Here is a 21,737-nt window from a genome sequence, read left to right on the forward strand (position 1 = left end):
CCTCAATAGTTTTGTCGGTGGTTGTCTGGCACGCAAATCCATCGTAGTCACAGCCAAGATAGGCAAACTTGAGAGCAATTCTCCGTTTTCCATACCTATAGAACAAGTTCTTTCAAATCCCTGGAAATCATAAGCGACAAGAAAGTGCCCATAGCCTATATAACCCGTTATACACATACTGTGTCCAGTGAACATAAAAGCCTAGTGAACGCTTCAGAATCATTATACAACGTCCAATCCATAATAAAACTTTAAACATGCGGTTGAAAACCACCAACATGGCCATCTGAAAAGATACTTGTTGTTATTTCTGTGGTTTTCTTCCTAATTACACGCCAACATGTTTCGAACTCTTGCTTGCAATCCAACTTTATGGAACCAGCTCTATAACAACAATCGTTGTTCCAAATTGCATATTCTCTCTAGGACAATATTTGAGCTATTTTGTGTGATCATTTAAATTGATAAATTACAGCACGAATGCCACTAACTTAGAAAACGAGAATTGCCTCGGAGGAGGCACTTTCCTTTTCATGCTCGACTGAACCATTCCACCACTTGGCCCCTTTCCAACCTTAGTTTGTGAGCCCGAAGTTTTTTCAATGTGTTCTTGCAGCTGCAACACTCGAGAGATCAGACCCTACAACACATTTCAGCTATATTAAGCGCTATAACCTTGTATTACCGTTCAAGTAGTCAATAGCGTCGATACAAAGTGTGAACGCTAAATTATTAACGATTCTTAAATACATGAGCATAACATAACAATTTATACTAACAGATTTTGACAGTTATCATACAACAAGACCCTAATAAGGTTACGGAATACATTCAGAAAGCATAATTTTCGTTATCGAAACATGTTCATGGCTATTATTTTTGGAGATTGTAACGCCGCCAAAAAGTTTTTTCTGCACACCTGTTTGGTCAGCTTGCACAGTTCTTTAGCATCATCCAGCAACGGTGCACCCGATGTGGCGCCACATGAAGATGAGGAGCTCATTCTTAAGTGCCAAGAACAACAAATCTGTCGTCCAAATGTCCTCCACATAAAAAGAAGGACAATTTCAAATCATTTCTACCTGAATTCAAAGATTCATTGCAAAAATACGAGTGACTGCCCTGTCGCATGTTCAAATAACAGGTCTTCTAAAGCAAGCAGAAAGACAAATCTCAATTTTTTTCAAAAACTCAAACAATAATCAAATAGCGTAATATCTATGTAACATATGATATGGTAATTGAACAACCGGTAAAACATCAAACAGCAGAAGGTGAAGATAATGACGAAATCAAGAGTATTTTTTTAAAAAAAAACAATAACTGCAAAGAAGTGCGGGCAGCAAATTCCTAAGAGAAACTCCTCTATTAAGGATGTGTAGACGTAACCCCAAGAAATACGCATCGTTGCTCTGAAAAAACTCACTGCCAGGTTGCACATTAAATTCTAAAGTTTCCACGAGATTTTGATTTTTCACATCAGTAGTGGGATATCAGTACACCTGAGGCCACTTTTTGGCTGATTTTCCCCAAACATGTTCGATCATGCGCGCGGATAAAAAGTTCTTGTCAATGATTCCCTATATGTTGGGATTGATGCCTGAATAAGTAAAAGACTTACATAAACTCCATTTTGAAGCACACAGGTTTAATTCCTTTGTTTATAAGTGATATTTGATCCAGCGCTTACAGTGGAAAATATTGTTGGTATACCCGACAAATGCCAGAGTTAAAATATACTATTTTCAACGTGAGAAATCGCTGAGCCTCTATACGCAATAGCGATATATAGTTTATTCACATTAGACGGCCAGATTTTTGGAACTGCGCAAAAGCGTTCATGACAAATATAGACTGGATTTATCTTTGTCATGAACGCTTTTAGGCAGTACCAGAAATCTGGGCGTCTAATGTGAAGAAACTATATATCGCTATTGCGTATAAAGGCTCAGAGATTTCTCACATTGAAGATAGTATATTTTAACTACATGTGAAACGTCTGCAATCATGGGTTTAAAGCGTTCTGCATTCTGATGAAAATATTACCTCAGGACTATTTCATAAACTCAAACTCAAACTCGAACTTATCTCGTTTAGACTTTTTATAGACTTCCATTTCATTTATCACACAACCAGTCATATGATTGACGTATTACGTTTTGACGAAATTCGTACTCCAATGTCAAATTATGCCAAAAAATTAAAGAACAAAAAAACATTCTGATAGACAATAATCTGAAAGAATGGAAACTTTGACCTGATTCATTGTTATTATGTCCAACATAGATCAGTGGTTTTTGACAGGGAAGAAAATTGTCGAGTAGAAAAAACACACATTGCAAGTTGAGAGTAACTTCTACCCCGCAAATAAAATCAAGTTAATTCATCATTTATGATTTCGTTGTTTGAAGTGAAACTAAGAAGTGACAACAAAGTCCGCGAGGAAGCCATAAGGTATGGAAACATCTTGTTTTTCAGTTTCGAAGAATCTCTCAGGAAAACAAACGAGTAGTGACAAGAAGATCAATTGGAAAGCGAGGGAACAACTTCTTGTCACTTTGGTTGCAGAGAGCAATAAAGAAAAATGGAAAAGAAACCGGAACAACGGAAATAAAAACCTCTTGTTTAGTTGACTAGAAATTCGGTATGTAAATGCTTTAAGTTTCTAAATGACTTTTTCCTAAATACTTTTGTGAGCTCAAATTTCAAAAAAAAAATGTTAGGAAAATCAATTACTTTTATACACTTAGTCAGCAATCACTATTTAATGTGAAAGAATCACAATGTTGGCAATTCAGTTGGTTTTTGATGTCTACAAGAAGGTCAATGAAAAACATGATCTGCTCTTGAGACAATCTGTCAACCTTTGATTGACTGTTGAATTAATTGTGTTCGCCAACCACGAAAACGTTCTCAGTTGACTGATGGGACATTCGTTTTCAACACCTAGGTCACCCTGCAACAGTTAATAGTTTTAAAACTTTGTCGATACTTCTATGATATTACATCGATTAAGTAACTATTTTAAACAGATTTTCTATTAACCTTCTCGTAGAGATCAAGAATTGTTAGCCAACTTAATTGCCAACAATTTCACATTAAATAGTGATGTTTAACTAAAAAAAATTGATTTCCTAACATCTTTATTGAAATTTGAGCACACAAAAAAACATTTAGGAAAAAAATTATTTAGAAACTTAAAGCATTTACATACCGAATTTCTAGTCAACTAATAGTATTAAAAAAATTGACAAATCAGCCATAAAAAACCAAGTTCTTATTCTCAGCCAGAAGCGAGAAGGAGCAACGAAAGATCATTTTTCTGGGTCCGCATAAAAATAACTATCAATTCAACACATACATCAGCTTGAAAACTTTGTTTCACAGCAGAAATTTTCAGAACACAAAGAGTACTATAAAAAACAATCTTTTCAAAAAATTTATCATTTTGAAGCGGTCAGCAACTACAGATCAGTCGATTTATTTTCAAGGTAAATTGGTTTTCATATGTAAAAACTTATTTCAAAACCGACTCCCCATGGGTCTTAAAGAATTAGGTTAATTCTTAAATACTTGAATCTTGTTGCAAGTGTTTGGAATATAGTTGCCAAATTTTTTGCTCCTTATATTAAAACAATGCATTCCATTTTTGGAACGGATGTTGTTGTTAATAAATAACCTTATTGTATCATCGGCTTAAACCCAGTCATTTGCAAATTTTTTTCGCCTTAAAAACTGCATTTCTATCCAATAATTCCCAGAAAGCTGACTTTGGGCTCATCTTCAAAAAATTTTTAAAAAAATTTAAGTGTTTCAGTCGGTTAGCTTTCGCCTTCTTTGAAGACGATTACACACAACCAAACAGAAAACAATTTGGCACATGTAAATATTTGATGGAATCTGTTTTTAGAAAACAAACAAGAAATACAAAAGCAAGTTTTCTTGTTAGAAATATCATTTTAAACCATTCAAAAACCGCGAACCAGTCGCTTGGATTGTATTCAGGCAGATTTTTTTCCCAACTAAATTTTTTGCAAAATAATTCAAGCAAATTAGACGTGTAAGTCTCGTAATTTTTCTCACTAAAACCACTCGCACATGTGCTAAAAGATGAAACCGGAAAACATCCTATTGAGTAGGATTTCGACATTTTAGAAGAAATTTACCTGTTTAAATACTGGCGCATTTTGTGCAAAAAAAGTATAAAGATAACAAAACTTAAATAAAACCGTCTTAATATATTAGCTTTTCATTAAATTACTGGTTTTTGTCTAAAAAATTCTGGCCATTTTTGGTTCCGGAAATTTGTTTATCAAATAAACACATTTTTTCCACGTTTAAGTGTGTTAGAGTGGATTTCAACCAGGTCATTCCTTGTCAGCTCGCAAAATTACAAAAATCAAAAAACTTTTAGTAGTCAAGATCAATTAAACCACTGATTTCAAAGATGGTATCTCCTAGGAGTTGTAGGTGAATATATTAAGTGATTAAATTTTTTAAAATCTTATCCATATTCCAATGTAGAAAATGTTGTCAACCAATTATTACATTCACCGTAAAAAACAATTGCATGTATAGTTTTTCAGAGTGTTCATCAGTAATCAATTTTTAAAATACCTTTCTTTGTTTTAGATGAGGATTTTCAAAAGTTATTGCAACATATGGAGAAGGAGCATAACACAAAATATGAAAAAAACAGCAAGCTATGAACGCGAACTAAGTAATAGGAAGTTCACACAGAGCAGGAACTTGATTCAGCATTTGAAAACAGTTCATGCATGTCAGACGTATGTGAAGTGCAAGCATTGCACAACAAATTATGGTGACACTTTATTGTGTGCTAGACATAAAGAAGACGCTCATGGTACTCACATAGAGGTTCCAGAGAAAACTAAAAGCAAGAAAGAGCAACAAAAGGCTAAACATACGATCGGAAAATTCTTTCAGTCGTTCAGGTTATAAGCGGACAACAAAGTTGATGTGTTGACCTTTGTTACGGAGCATCTCCAAGACCTTAAATTGTTCGCGAAAAACAAAACATCAGAGCTTGGACCTTTGAAGATACAATTATTAGTTTCTGTGCAAATGTTCAAGCCAACAGATGGCACAAAAGTCAGTTGTCATGCAAACACAAAGTCAAAAATTTTAACAACAGAAATATCAGATTTGATTACGAAGTTTTTGAAATGATCGACCAAATGAACAATTCAACCCAGATTTTTTCAGCAGGCGGAAGTGGATTTGTTGTTCAGAAAATTGATTACCTTGACAACAACATTAACAAATTCAAGCCCATCAGAGGAAGCAGTTAAATTGCTACACAATGCGCTTTTGTTGGAAACCATTTTTTCCTGAATATTCAAAACAATGACAACAAATGTTTTGCATACTTAGGTCTTTTAGCAATGTTTCCAGAGAAGGAGCACAAACAGCGGCAAAACAAATACAAGTCAAATTTGCACAAACTTAAATTCGATAATATTGAGTTCCCCATGTCTTCGATGGATGTTCCAAAATTTGAGAAACAAAACAAAATCGGTAATAACGTTTTTAGTTTCGACAAAAACAAAATTTTACCACTTTACTTGTCTAAAGTAAAAACACAAAGTTATTTGTTTGTTGCTGCTGACCGATGGATTGATTAGTCATTACTAATTGATAACGAACTTTAACGCTTTCATGACCCGCCAATTCAGTGGTAAAGAACATCATGGCTACAAATTGTGTGGGGAGCATAAAGCTGTCAATATTACTATGCCAACGGAAGACTCAAAAACTGAATTTACAAACTGGCATAAAAAGTTTTTAGTTCCTTTAGTTATTTACGCCGACACATAGGCTGTCAGACTTAAGCATGACACCTGCCGCCAGAATCCTGATACCAGCTGCACCTTGAAAAAAACCTCAGAAATCAGAAATCTTGCGCAATAGGTTTTTGTGCCGTTGATAAAAAAAGGTGGAAGTGATTATTACACTTTTCAAAGTGAGAAACGCATCCAAGAGTTTTTTCGGTGGCTCAGACAGAACGCCAAATCTATTTCTGAGAGAAAACAGAAGCATAGGGGTCTCATAATATCTGATGAAGCTATAGGATGAGAAAGATTGATCAGAGTACAAGATGTGAATTTGCAAGAAAACTTTGAACGCCGAAAAAGTAATCTACCATGATCACTTTACTGGTGAAATCTACGGAGTTGCACACAACAGATGCAATCTCAAGCTTCATAAGCAGACCTTTACACCAATTTTCCACAATCTAAGCAAATATGACGCACATCATCTACTAAAATACATTGAAATACGCTTGAAAGAAAAACTGACGATCTCATTCTCGTTCTTTCTTACTGTTGGTAAAACGAAAGACGACAAGCTACTATACGAAGAATTTCGTTTCCTTGATAGTTGCCGTTTTTAATAGGGGAGTCTTGCTACTCTGGTTACAACACTCGAAACGAACGACTACATTCAGTTATCTAATTATTTCCTAAAACATGTCGACATTTTGCAAAAGAAAGGCGTTTTCCCGTACTCGTTTCTCGACAGCTTTGAGAAGCTCACTGAAAAGTCGTTGCCTCATTATGGTGATCAGTGGATAAATTCACTGTCTGTTCAAATTGATGTTTCTGAGGGGGATGTTCAGCATGCTAACAGAGTTTGTTATTTGCTTGGATGCAAGAATTCTGTTGATTATCGCATGCTGTATGTCAAAACTGATGTCATTCTTCTGGCTGACGTGTTTGAAAAACAAAGGAAACTATTTGATCAGGTATATGGATTAGACCGCTGCCATTACTATAGTGCAACCACTTTTTCATGGGAAGCAATGCTAAAAACAACTTAAGTGAAACTGGACTTGCTCTCTGATATAGACATGCTGTTGTTTTGTGAGAGAGCAATCCGTAGAGGATTGAATGGAATTGATGAAAACCGGTATATGAAAGCTAAAAACAAGTACTTGGATGACTTTGATGAAGAAAAACCAAGTACATATGGACTTTTTCTTGATTTGGTCAACTTATACGGTGGAACAATGATGAAAAAAACTGCCAACCGGAGAATTTGAGTGATCAGATATTAGTTTGGACAAGACCATGCAAACATCTGAGGAAAGTGATGTTGGGTACTTTGTTATGGTTGAGCTGAATTATCCTAGCAACTTGTATGACTGTCACAATAATTTTCCTCTGGCTGCTGAAAAGTTAACAATCGAAAATGATATGCTTTCTCAGTATCAAGTAGAATTGGGAAACAAGACCAGCCATATCCCAATACTTCTGGAAACGGTTCAGTCAAAGCAGAAATGTGTATGTCATTATTCAGGTCTAAAGTTTCATTGTCAGCAAGGACTCCAAGTAACAAAATTACATAAGGCTCTAAAGTTCAACCAACCCGGTATTAGCAATTTCGAAAAGAAGTTTTACAAATTGTTGAACAATTCATTCTTCGGAAACACTGTGGAGATGTCGATACAAGATGGTATTTGTTGAAACTGATGAGAAAGCAAAATTCTAGTGCAACAAGTACAACTTTGAGAAGTTTACCACATTTCGAGAGAGCCTGGTCGGGATCACTCTTAGCCAGAAAGTTATCTGGTGGAACAAACCAACTTATCTGGGTGCTGCTAGTTTGGATCTGTCAAAACTACACCTGAACAAGTTTCACTATGAAGCAATGAAATCTTTGTTTGACACGAAAGATCGAGTAATGTACCGTGACAATGATTCTATATTTTACGAGATTGCGAGACGAATGACATATACAAAGATCTTGCACAGCTGGAACATATAATAAATTTGAGTGAAAACCCCAAAGATCATCAGTTACACAGTGAATTGAACAAAAAAGTGCCACTGAAATTATCAGATGAACTGAATGGGGACATTGTGGATAAATTCAGTCTGGTCAAACTGATGTTTCTGAGGGGGATGTTCAGCATGCTAACAAAGTTTGGTATTTGCTTGGATGCAAGAATTGTGTTGATTATCTCATGTTATATGTCAAAACTGATGTCATTCTTCTGGCGAACGTGTTTGAAAAATACAGGAAACTATTTGGTCAGGTATATGAATTAGACCCCTGCCATTACTATAGTGCACCAAATTTTTCATGGGAAGCAAGGCTAAAAACAACTGAAGTGAAACTGGACTTGATCTCTGATATAGACATGCTGTTGTTTTGTGAGAGAGCAATGCGTAGAGGATTGAATGGAATTGATGAAAAGCGGTATATGAAAGCTAAAAACAAGTACTTGGATGACTTTGATGAAGAAAAACCGATTACATATGGACTTTTTCTTGATTTGGTCAACTTATACGGTGGAACAATGATGAAAAAAACTGCCAACCGGAGGATTTGAGTGATCAGATATTAGTTTGGACAAGATCATGCAAACATCTGAGGAAAGTGATCTTGGGTACTTTGTTATGGTTCACCTGAATTATCCTAGCAACTTGTATGACTGTCACAATGATTTTCCTCTGGCTGCTGAAAAGTTAACAATCGAAAATGATATGCTTTCTCAGTATCAAGTAGAATTGTGAAACAAGGCCAGCTATATCCCAAAGCTTCTAGAATCGGCTCAGTCAAAGCAGAATTTTGTATGTCATTATTCAGATCTGAAGTTTCATTGTCAGCAAGGACTCCAAGTAACAAAATTACATAAGGCTCTAAAGTTCAACCAACCCGGTATTAGCAATTTCGAAAAGAAGTTTTACAAATTGTTGAACAGTTCATTCTTCGGAAACACTGTGGAGATGTCGATACAAGATGGTATTTGTTGAAACTGATGAGAAAGCAAAATTCTAGTGCAACAAGTACAACTTTGAGAAGTTTACCACATTTCAGGAGAACCTGGTCGAAATCACTCTTAGCCAGAAAGTTATCTGGTGGAACAAACCAACTTATCTGGGTGCTGCTAGTTTGGATCTGTCAAAACTACACCTGAACAAGTTTCACTATGAAGCAATGAAGCCTCTGTTTGACACGAAAGATCGAGTAATGTACCGTGACAATGATTCTCTATTTTACCAGATTGCGAGACGGATGACATATACAAAGATCTTGCACAGCTGGAACATATAATAGATTTGAGTGAAAACCCCAAAGATCATCAGTTACACAGTGGATTGAACAAAAAAGTGCCACTGAAATTATCAGATGAACTGAATGGGGACATTGTGGATAAGTGGATAAATTCACTGTCTGGTCAAACTGATGTTTCTGAGGGGGATGTTCAGCATGCTAACAGAGTTTGGTATTTGCTTGGATGCAATTGTGTTGATTATCTCATGTTATATGTCAAAACTGATGTCATTCTTCTGGCAAACGTGTTTGAAAAATACAGGAAACTATTTGATCAGGTATATGAATTAGACCCCTGCCATTACTATAGTGCACCAAATTTTTCATGGGAAGCAATGCTAAAAAGAACTGATGTGAAACTGGACTTGATCTCTGATATAGACATGCTGTTGTTTTGTGAGAGAGCAATGCGTGGAGGATTGAATGGAATTGATGAAAAGCGGTATATGAAAGCTAAAAACAAGTACTTGGATGACTTTGATGAAGAAAAACCGAGTACATATGGACTTTTTCTTGATTTGGTCAACTTATACGGTGGAACAATGATGAAAAAAACTGCCAACCGGAGAATTTGAGTGATCAGATATTAGTTTGGACAAGATCATGCAAACATCTGAGGAAAGTGATCTTGGGTACTTTGCTATGGTTGACCTGAATTATCCTAGCAACTTGTATGACTGTCACAATGATTTTCCTCTGGCTGCTGAAAAGTTAACAATCGAAAATGATATGCTTTCTCAGTATCAAGTAGAATTGGGAAACAAGACCAGCCATATCCCAATACTTCTGGAAACGGTTCAGTCAAAGCAGAAATGTGTATGTCATTATTCAGGTCTAAAGTTTCATTGTCAGCAAGGACTCCAAGTAACAAAATTACATAAGGCTCTAAAGTTCAACCAACCCAGTATTAGCAATTTCGAAAAGAAGTTTTACAAATTGTTGAACAATTCATTCTTCGGAAACACTGTGGAGATGTCGATACAAGATGGTATTTGTTGAAACTGATGAGAAAGCAAAATTCTAGTGCATCAAGTACAACTTTGAGAAGTTTACCACATTTCGAGAGAGCCTGGTCGGGATCACTCTTAGCCAGAAAGTTATCTGGTGGAACAAACCAACTTATCTTGGTGCTGCTAGTTTGGATCTGTCAAAACTACACCTGAACAAGTTTCACTATGAAGCAATGAAGCCTTTGTTTGACACGAAAGATCGAGTAATGTACCGTGACAATGATTCTATATTTTACGAGATTGCGAGACGAATGACATATACAAAGATCTTGCACAGCTGGAACATATAATAGATTTGAGTGAAAACCCCAAAGATCATCAGTTACACAGTGAATTGAACAAAAAAAGTGCCACTGAAATTATCAGATGAACTGAATGGGGACATTGTGGATAAATTCAGTCTGGTCAAACTGATGTTTCTGAGGGGGATGTTCAGCATGCTAACAAAGTTTGGTATTTGCTTGGATGCAAGAATTGTGTTGATTATCTCATGTTATATGTCAAAACTGATGTCATTCTTCTGGCGAACGTGTTTGAAAAATACAGGAAACTATTTGGTCAGGTATATGAATTAGACCCCTGCCATTACTATAGTGCACCAAATTTTTCATGGGAAGCAATGCTAAAAACAACTGAAGTGAAACTGGACTTGATCTCTGATATAGACATGCTGTTGTTTTGTGAGAGCAATGCGTGGAGGATTGAATGGAATTGATGAAAAGCGGTATATGAAAGCTAAAAACAAGTACTTGGATGACTTTGATGAAGAAAAACCGATTACATATGGACTTTTTCTTGATTTGGTCAACTTATACGGTGGAACAATGATGAAAAAAACTGCCAACCGGAGGATTTGAGTGATCAGATAGTTTGGACAAGATCATGCAAACATCTGAGGAAAGTGATCTTGGGTACTTTGTTATGGTTGACCTGAATTACCCTAGCAACTTGTATGACTGTCACAATGATTTTCCTCTGGCTGCTGAAAAGTTAACAATCGAAAATGATATGCTTTCTCAGTATCAAGTAGAATTGTGAAACAAGGCCAGCTATATCCCAAAGCTTCTAGAATCGGCTCAGTCAAAGCAGAATTGTGTATGTCATTATTCAGATCTGAAGTTTCATTGTCAGCAAGGACTCCAAGTAACAAAATTACATAAGGCTCTAAAGTTCAACCAACCCGGTATTAGCAATTTCGAAAAGAAGTTTTACAAATTGTTGAACAGTTCATTCTTCGGAAACACTGTGGAGATGTCGATACAAGATGGTATTTGTTGAAACTGATGAGAAAGCAAAATTCTAGTGCAACAAGTACAACTTTGAGAAGTTTACCACATTTCAGGAGAACCTGGTCGAAATCACTCTTAGCCAGAAAGTTATCTGGTGGAACAAACCAACTTATCTGGGTGCTGCTAGTTTGGATCTGTCAAAACTACACCTGAACAAGTTTCACTATGAAGCAATGAACCCTCTGTTTGACACGAAAGATCGAGTAATGTACCGTGACAATGATTCTCTATTTTACGAGATTGCGAGACGGATGACATATACAAAGATCTTGCACAGCTGGAACATATAATAGATTTGAGTGAAAACCCCAAAGATCATCAGTTACACAGTGGATTGAACAAAAAAGTGCCACTGAAATTATCAGATGAACTGAATGGGGACATTTTGGATAAGTGGATAAATTCACTGTCTGGTCAAACTGATGTTTCTGAGGGGGATGTTCAGCATGCTAACAGAGTTTGGTATTTGCTTGGATGCAATTGTGTTGATTATCTCATGTTATATGTCAAAACTGATGTCATTCTTCTGGCAAACGTGTTTGAAAAATACAGGAAACTATTTGATCAGGTATATGAATTAGACCCCTGCCATTACTATAGTGCACCAAATTTTTCATGGGAAGCAATGCTAAAAAGAACTGATGTGAAACTGGACTTGATCTCTGATATAGACATGCTGTTGTTTTGTGAGAGAGCAATGCGTGGAGGATTGAATGGAATTGATGAAAAGCGGTATATGAAAGCTAAAAACAAGTACTTGGATGACTTTGATGAAGAAAAACCGAGTACATATGGAATTTTTCTTGATTTGGTCAACTTATACGGTGGAACAATGATGAAAAAAACTGCCAACCGGAGAATTTGAGTGATCAAATATTAGTTTGGACAAGATCATGCAAACATCTGAGGAAAGTGATCTTGGGTACTTTGTTATGGTTGACCTGAATTATCCTAGCAACTTGTATGACTGTCACAATGATTTTCCTCTGGCTGCTGAAAAGTTAACAATCGAAAATGATATGCTTTCTCAGTATCAAGTAGAATTGGGAAACAAGACCAGCCATATCCCAATACTTCTGGAAACGGTTCAGTCAAAGCAGAATTGTGTATGTCATTATTCAGATCTGAAGTTTCATTGTCAGCAAGGACTCCAAGTAACAAAATTACATAAGGCTCTAAAGTTCAACCAACCCGGTATTAGCAATTTCGAAAAGAAGTTTTACAAATTGTTGAACAGTTCATTCTTCGGAAACACTGTGGAGATGTCGATACAAGATGGTATTTGTTGAAACTGATGAGAAAGCAAAATTCTAGTGCAACAAGTACAACTTTGAGAAGTTTACCACATTTCAGGAGAACCTGGTCGAAATCACTCTTAGCCAGAAAGTTATCTGGTGGAACAAACCAACTTATCTGGGTGCTGCTAGTTTGGATCTGTCAAAACTACACCTGAACAAGTTTCACTATGAAGCAATGAACCCTCTGTTTGACACGAAAGATCGAGTAATGTACCGTGACAATGATTCTCTATTTCACGAGATTGCGAGACGGATGACATATACAAAGATCTTGCACAGCTGGAACATATAATAGATTTGAGTGAAAACCCCAAAGATCATCAGTTACACAGTGGATTGAACAAAAAAGTGCCACTGAAATTATCAGATGAACTGAATGGGGACATTTTGGATAAGTGGATAAATTCACTGTCTGGTCAAACTGATGTTTCTGAGGGGGATGTTCAGCATGCTAACAGAGTTTGGTATTTGCTTGGATGCAATTGTGTTGATTATCTCATGTTATATGTCAAAACTGATGTCATTCTTCTGGCAAACGTGTTTGAAAAATACAGGAAACTATTTGATCAGGTATATGAATTAGACCCCTGCCATTACTATAGTGCACCAAATTTTTCATGGGAAGCAATGCTAAAAAGAACTGATGTGAAACTGGACTTGATCTCTGATATAGACATGCTGTTGTTTTGTGAGAGAGCAATGCGTGGAGGATTGAAAGGAATTGATGAAAAGCGGTATATGAAAGCTAAAAACAAGTACTTGGACGACTTTGATGAAGAAAAACCGAGTACATATAGACTTTTTCTTGATTTGGTCAACTTATACGGTGGAACAATGATGAAAAAAACTGCCAACCGGAGAATTTGAGTGATCAGATATTAGTTTGGACAAGATCATGCAAACATCTGAGGAAAGTGATCTTGGGTACTTTGCTATGGTTGACCTGAATTATCCTAGCAACTTGTATGACTGTCACAATGACTTTCCTCTGGCTGCTGAAAAGTTAACAATCGAAAATGATATGCTTTCTCAGTATCAAGTAGAATTGGGAAACAAGACCAGCCATATCCCAATGCTTCTGGAAACGGTTCAGTCAAAGCAGAATTGTGTATGTCATTATTCAGGTCTAAAGTTTTATTGTCAGCAAGGACTCCAAGTAACAAAACTACATAAGGCTCTAAAGTTCAACCAACCCGGTATTAGCAATTTAGAAAAGAAGTTTTACAAATTGTTGAAGAATTCATTCTTCGGAAACACTGTGGAGATATCGATACAAGATGGTATTTGTTGAAACTGATGAGAAAGCAAAATTCTACTGCAACAAGTACAACTTTGAGAAGTTTACCACATTAGCCAGATCACTCTTAGCCAGAAAGATGTCTGGTGGAACAAACCAACTTATCTGGGTGCTGCTAGTTTGGATCTGTCAAAACTACACCTTAACAGGTTTCACTATGAAGCAATGAAGCCTTTGTTTGACACGAAAGATCGAGTAATGTACCCTGACAATGATTCTCTATTTTACGAGATTGCGAGACGAATGACATATACAAAGATCTTGCACAGCTGGAACATATAATAGATTTGAGTGAAAACCCCAAAGATCATCAGTTACACAGTGGATTGAACAAAAAAGTGCCAATGAAATTATCAGATGAACTGAATGGGGACATTTTGGATAAGTGGATAAATTCACTGTCTGGTCAAACTGATGTTTCTGAGGGGGATGTTCAGCATGCTAACAGAGTTTGGTATTTGCTTGGATGCAATTGTGTTGATTATCTCATGTTATATGTCAAAACTGATGTCATTCTTCTGGCAAACGTGTTTGAAAAATACAGGAAACTATTTGATCAGGTATATGAATTAGACCCCTGCCATTACTATAGTGCACCAAATTTTTCATGGGAAGCAATGCTAAAAAGAACTGATGTGAAACTGGACTTGATCTCTGATATAGACATGCTGTTGTTTTGTGAGAGAGCAATGCGTGGAGGATTGAAAGGAATTGATGAAAAGCGGTATATGAAAGCTAAAAACAAGTACTTGGACGACTTTGATGAAGAAAAACCGAGTACATATAGACTTTTTCTTGATGTGGTCAACTTTTACGGTGGAACAACGATGAAAAAAATGCCAACCGGAGGATTTGAATGATCAGATATTAGTTTGGACAAGATCATGCAAACATCTGAGGAAAGTGATGTTGGGTACTTTGTTATGGTTGACCTGAATTATCCTAGCAACTTGTATGACTGTCACAATGACTTTCCTCTGGCTGCTGAAAAGTTAACAATCGAAAATGATATGCTTTCTCAGTATCAAGTAGAATTGGGAAACAAGACCAGCCATATCCCAATGCTTCTGGAAACGGTTCAGTCAAAGCAGAATTGTGTATGTCATTATTCAGGTCTAAAGTTTTATTGTCAGCAAGGACTCCAAGTAACAAAACTACATAAGGCTCTAAAGTTCAACCAACCCGGTATTAGCAATTTAGAAAAGAAGTTTTACAAATTGTTGAAGAATTCATTCTTCGGAAACACTGTGGAGATATCGATACAAGATGGTATTTGTTGAAACTGATGAGAAAGCAAAATTCTACTGCAACAAGTACAACTTTGAGAAGTTTACCACATTAGCCAGATCACTCTTAGCCAGAAAGATGTCTGGTGGAACAAACCAACTTATCTGGGTGCTGCTAGTTTGGATCTGTCAAAACTACACCTTAACAGGTTTCACTATGAAGCAATGAAGCCTTTGTTTGACACGAAAGATCGAGTAATGTACCCTGACAATGATTCTCTATTTTACGAGATTGCGAGACGAATGACATTTACAAAGATCTTGCACAGCTGGAACATATAATAGATTTGAGTGAAAACCCCAAAGATCATCAGTTAAACAGTGAATTGAACAAAAAAATGCCACTGAAATTATCAGATGAACTGAATGGGGACATTGTGATGGAAGCTGTTTTTCTAAAACCAAAGTCCTACTCTGTAAAAACAATACAAGCAGTCAAACAAAGTGCCAAAGGTGTGAGCAAACATGTGAAAAACACACTCCATCATGATAAATTCAAAGATGTGCTCAAATCCAAGTCACCTCTGAGAGAGTAGTAACTTCAATAAGTAGTGACAAACACACTCTCAACATAACAGAGTCTAACAAAATTGCTTTGAGTGCATTTGATGATAAACGTTACTATCTGAGTAATAGCATTCGCTCATATGCTTATGGTCACTACAGAATTGGTCAAAAACAGAAAAAACCTCTGGAGAAAACTCTAAAGTCCTATATTGAGATGAATGAGCGTGAAAGCAACCGAGATTCAGCTGAACAACTCGACAGTGAGATTAAGAAACCTATTCTACACTTGATCCTGGGTTCTGGAATAGCTCTTAAATTCTCTCCGATGACGAAGAAATACTTCATTTTGACGCAGCTCCCAAAGAAAAGCCGCTCTCAAGATGTCCATATATCGATTTGGAAGCAGTGGAAGAGCCGCCTTCAACGAAACAACGCTTGTCCAGTAAGCGCTAAATAAGGATGATGCTGCCCAACTCAACCCCGGTTGAGAGTCTCAAGAAGTACTGACGAGGAGATACAAAACCTGCGACTGCTCCTCGCAGGAGCTTCTTGTAACAATTACAGCTCTAACAGGGCATAGCTGCCCAACTCCACCACGGTTGGGTGTCTCAAGAGGTATTGACGAGGAAAAACAAAACCTGGCACTGCTCCGCGCAGGAACCTCTTGTGACAACAACAGCTTTAATAGGGCATAGCTGCCCAACTCCACCACGGTTGGGTGTCTCAAGAGGTAATTGACGAGGAAAAACAAAACCTGCCACTGCTCCGCGCAGGAACCTCTTGTGACAATAACAGTTTTAATAGGGGATAGCTGCCCAACTCCACCCCGGTTGGGTGTCTCAAGAGGCATTGACGAGGAGAAACAAAACCTGCGACTGCTCCGCGCAGGATCTTCTTTTGACAATAACAGCTCTAATAACAGATTACATGGGGTTTTCCTGAAATATCCAGATGCCCAGAGAACACAAATAAATGCACGTTCAAGATGCTGACAGAGAAGCAGTTTTAAATGGGTTTATGCATAAAACTGAGAAGTGACTTAAAACAGAATGTGTTTTTAAATTTTTTATTATGTTTGTTATTAATATTTTATTGTTTGTTCTTAACCTTGCTTTATTAATTTAATTTCGTTGATTGTTTCATTTTTTACAATTAAAGCAAAATAATAGTTCCGAGCCGTCCTTCAATAAAAATGTAGTAGTTCCTTCTCCTCTGATTCACCAAATAGCGTCAATGGAGACATGATAACCGTTGAGCCGCTGAGTTTGAATAAATAACCCATAAAAAAGAAGGTACATCTTTATTTCAAAAAGTTGTGGTGCGTCTATTGCATATTCAGACAATAATCCTAACATATAGGATATAATTGCCTAGAAATTTTTATCGGCGCGCATGATCAAACATGTTTCGTGAAAATCAGCCAAAAAGTGGCCTCAGGTGTACTGCTTTCTCACTACTCACATCTCCTCAGCCTTCAACGACGTCGAACAAATTAAAATGTCAATCAAAAATAAAAATTGCAGTCAAATGTTCAATCATTTTGTATGCAGTCAAGTGTTCGAATATCCAACACATATTTGACCTTGAAACTTTATTTTACATTAGGCGCAAAAGCGTCACCATATTCCCATATTCATATTTGCGGTGTATCTCATTTGTGCTGCTTACGGAGTTGAGAGCACATTTTTCACAGGTCTATTGTTTTTGATTTAGGCCTATTAGGGGGGAAAAGTTGGATCTTAGAAGGTAACAAGAGAAATTTGCAACAATTTTCTCGTTTCTTATGACTCAATTCTACTCTACTGATATTCGAGCGTTTGAATAATCAAAAATATTAGTAAGTGCATTGTTCCTAAGGATACAGACCTCATATTCCCAAAACTGAGATTTAACTCAATTTATGGCGCTCTCTTCAGAGACAAATTCAATCCGAAACTCCAATGAAAGCAAGGAACAATCACCCATTCTAAGAGATGATCTGTCCTATTGATGTTAAAACATTCATATTCTCTCGAATAGTAATTCATCGGTCATAGCAAATTCAATCTCAACCCACATTGAGAAATTTTGTGACGTCAATAAGTTTTGCAATATAAATGTCATTGCTACCTCATTTTACAAAACACAACAAGTAAATTGGACCTTCAAGATCTTGATTGAGCTGCTCTTTTCTTCCTTTACTTCCTTAACTCAGCAAGTGAACAAAAAAAAGATGAAACAGCCGCCGATTTCAATATGCACCTCAGACAGGAAGTTTTTATTGGCTGGCTTCAGATAAATATTCAACAATAAAAAACACGAAACATTTGATCCAAATGTAGGAAACAGCGAGAAACTGCCTGTGTATTGGCGAACCGAGCTATCACATTTCTTCAATTTCTCCGCCTTCCAGTGAAATGCCTCAAAAGTAAAGAAAAAAAGATAACAGCTCAAAATCTTCAAGATCCGACTTCATTTAAAATATTTTTATTTTGTTTTCTTGATCTCTTGCCTCATTAAAAATATAGATGTGGTGCAATGTGTGTCGTCAGAAAGCGCAATTAATTATAATTAATATTAGATTATATTATATATAGGTTGTTTTTTATAGTCTTGGACACCTTTTCCTCGCAAAATTGAATTGAATTTTTTGATTTTTGCATGTATTTGTTCTTTTTGTAGTCGTATGACATTCCGAATAATGACAGGTGTTTTTCTCTTAACTTTGCCCCTTTTTCTTGTTAATTATTCTAAACAAAGACAGGCCACATATCGTTTCTGGTAAAATGCAAATCAATTGGCTTTGTTTAGTTTCTATCTGATGCTATTTTGACCTTTTCATTAAATTTCTTTTTCTAGGTGAGTTTTGGTCGTTAGTAATGCTGGTTATTTTTATTTGATTTTGTTCTTTGTAATTAATATTAGATTAATATTTTATGGCGATCTCTTCAGAGACAAATTCAATCCGAAACTCTTACTCGGATTGTCTCTTACTCTCCTTATTGCCAGGTATTATCGGACCTCTAATGAGTTATTATTTTGTAGAGTGGTTTGAGCTAACGGCGTAAACTTTTTTAAATGGATAGACCATTTTTATTCGAACAATGTATAAATTTTTTACAGTTTTCTATCTCTTCCTCCATTGCTAGACAATTAAGTAAAATAACCTGGTTGAGCGGGTTCGGAACACTATGTGCAAACTCACATTACCGGCCCTCCGTGTTCAACATTTTCATTTACCTGAGCGGCTCTGCTTGAGATCACTAGGTGAAAACAAAAACTTGTTATTAACATAGAAAAAAAATTATGATTATGCTTAAACTAACGTAAAGTGATGATAAGCTAAAGTCGATTAAAAAGTTTGGAGACACCGTCTGAATTCCTATCGCAATTTCCCAACCTAAGGGTTGACCGAACAATTTAGTTAGTGAAATTGAGGACATTGAGGAAATTGAAAGACGCTATTCCAAGTTTATCAAATAGTACCAAATACTGAATTCAATTTGAATATGTTTAGAAATGATATCCATTTTTAGCTGGCTAAACTTTTAAAATCACATGAGCAATCGACTTTATGCCAAAAAACAATTTTGATAGAAGAAATTTGCGACATACACAACTTGTTATCTCTCAATTATATATCAATACGATTTCAGTTAATGTGTACTCGCAGTTTAAATGTGCGATTCGTCCATCCTGTAAAATACTGTTTCGCACGCTCGCTTGTGTGGTATGAAATACTTATTCATCAAGTTGCTCACCGAAGAGCTAATGTTGACTGAAAGATTTCGTTCAACAGTTAATTTCTCCTTATTACTTCCTTTTGATTGTTAGAGGCAAATATCAGTATAAAATTCCTGCTTCTGTGACTAGCCCTATATTTCGATCAGAAAATTATTTAAGAAATTAAAAAAGCAATAAAACTTTATTGTAAGTACGTCCTACCGCTCAAGAAACATTTAGTCATCGTTTTATATTGAATGATTCATATGAATAATTTTCTACACAAAACTACTTTAAAACTTCAGAAGAGAGATACCTGCCTAGACGAATTTCTCATCCTAAGAAGTTACCTCGTACTAATTAGTTTCTCAAAACCCTTCTCAAAACCCTGCCTTAATTATTATGATTTTTACAAAGTTTTCTCAGAATTCAAGTTTAAAGTTCTTTTAACAAAGAAACTTACTAGCGATTTCTGTCTGAAATTTTCCGCTTATTTTCAATAGTATTTCCAGCATGTACCAAGAGATTTCTCAACTAAATTTTATTTGTTCTTTACATTTAATGTTGCCTTTTTTTTACTGTAAGTAACATTTTATGAGAGTTGTGAGTTGATTTTCGAAATCGCCAACGCAACTTACACAGAAGCGTACTTGAGCCCAATCTGCACTCATTTTAGAAGCAATTTAAATCCATGATGAATATAAAGATCATTGTAATTTCTATCTACATTGTATCACACCAGTTTTATTTACAACAAGTACAAAAAAAATCCGAAGCTCGTTTATAATTTGTGAAACCATTCTATTAAGTTTAGCATCAAAAATTGTGTTAAGAAACTGGCCGCCAGTTTCTGTGTAAAAACTGGCTTGAGGTTAATAATTTCATGGGCACAAAAATGATTTCTAAGAAGAAATTTTTCTCACCCCGTGATTTTCCCAGTAAGAGTATAATGCCCCCCCCCACCTGTTACTTATCCAATACGGTATATCGAGTCCCCTTAACTTTTCCAGTAACGGTATATTGTTTGCTCCGCGATTTTTCCAGTAAACATTAAACTTTCTACCGTTTGTGATCGTTTTACAATGAATGGATCATAAAGATGTCTTTTTTTCTTATTACGACCATGGACGAGAAGATCTAGTTAGGTGACACCATCATCCGAAGATGTTAGCTCGTAGATATTAACTTCTCGAAGGCCTCCCGTATTTAATCGGATTTGATTAATAGGTTTTAATGTCTTCCCTCTACAGAAAGCAATCAAAATGTGGGTGCGTTGCATTTTCTTACGGAATTGAATGTTGTGGAGGTGAAGTGAGTGGGAGGGGGTGTGAGTGTGAGTTTTTGTGAATCCCATTCTTAGAGACTGTTAGGGCTTAAGGCTCTAAGATAAATTAATTCTCTCCCAGTGTTACCTATTTATACCGTTTCAGAGGACCTAAAGTCAAATGGGTGGGACAAAAAATGGTCAAGCAAAAAATTGCATAAAAAAGACCAAAGGACGAATATAATTACTGCGAACTTTGTTTGAGAGCAATTAAAATAGTCTGATCTCAAAATTGGGCTAAATATGGAAAATCAATATACGCAGAAGTACTAAAAAATTTTGGGGTTTTAAAAAGATTTTTGATATTACGCAAATGCCGCAAATAACAATTTTTGTCAGATGCTTTACTTAAAACATGAAGGTGCCAAATCTGTGAAACAGTAATGACACGAAATTTATGAGCCCAGTATATGCCAAAATGCGAATTAGTTGTAGAGAGAGGTTATTGACTTTCGAAGTAACTTACACAGAAGCGTAATTGAACCCAATCTGCGCTCATTTTAGAAGCAATTTAAATCCATGATGAATATAAAGATCATTGTAATTTCTAACTACATTGTATCACACCAGTTTTATTTACAACAAGTACTAAAAAAAAATCCGGAGCTCGTTTATAATTTGTGAAACCATTCTATTAAGTTGAGCATCAAAAATTGTGTTAAGAAACTGGCCGCCAGTTTCTGTGTAAAAACTGGCTTGAGGTTAATAATTTCATGGGCACAAAAATGATTTCTAAGTTGAAATTTTTCTCACCCCGTGATTTTCCCAGTAAGAGTATAATGCCCCCCCCACCTGGTACTTATCCAATACTGTATATCGAGTCCCCTTAACTTTTCCAGTAACGGTATATTGTTTGCTCCGCGATTTTTCCAGTAAACATTAAACTTTCTACTGTTTGTGATCGTTTTACAATGAATGGATCATAAAGATGTCTTTTTTTCTT

General features: G+C 36.1%; 2 protein-coding genes across 4 annotated transcripts in view; one reads left to right on the top strand and one right to left on the bottom strand.

Moving 5' to 3' along the window:
* The window catches only part of LOC142337694 (putative tRNA pseudouridine synthase tag-124), a 58,334-nt gene extending 56,932 nt beyond the window's left edge, over positions 1 to 1,402 (bottom strand). Inside the window, exons 1-3 of the mRNA XM_075387142.1 lie at positions 920 to 1,402; positions 492 to 640; positions 2 to 95 (exon numbers count right to left, since the gene is read on the bottom strand). Of these exons, the coding sequence (XP_075243257.1) occupies positions 2 to 95; positions 492 to 640; positions 920 to 1,051 (375 nt within the window). The 5' untranslated portion in view covers positions 1,052 to 1,402. The remainder of the gene's footprint in view (position 1; positions 96 to 491; positions 641 to 919) is intronic.
* The window catches only part of LOC142337648 (uncharacterized), a 422,288-nt gene that overhangs the window by 149,228 nt on the left and 251,323 nt on the right, over positions 1 to 21,737 (top strand). The window lies entirely within an intron of this gene.

This window comes from Convolutriloba macropyga, chromosome 1 (assembly GCF_964194025.1).
Source record: "Convolutriloba macropyga chromosome 1, txConMacr16.3, whole genome shotgun sequence".
Taxonomy (NCBI): Eukaryota; Metazoa; Xenacoelomorpha; order Acoela; family Convolutidae; genus Convolutriloba; species Convolutriloba macropyga.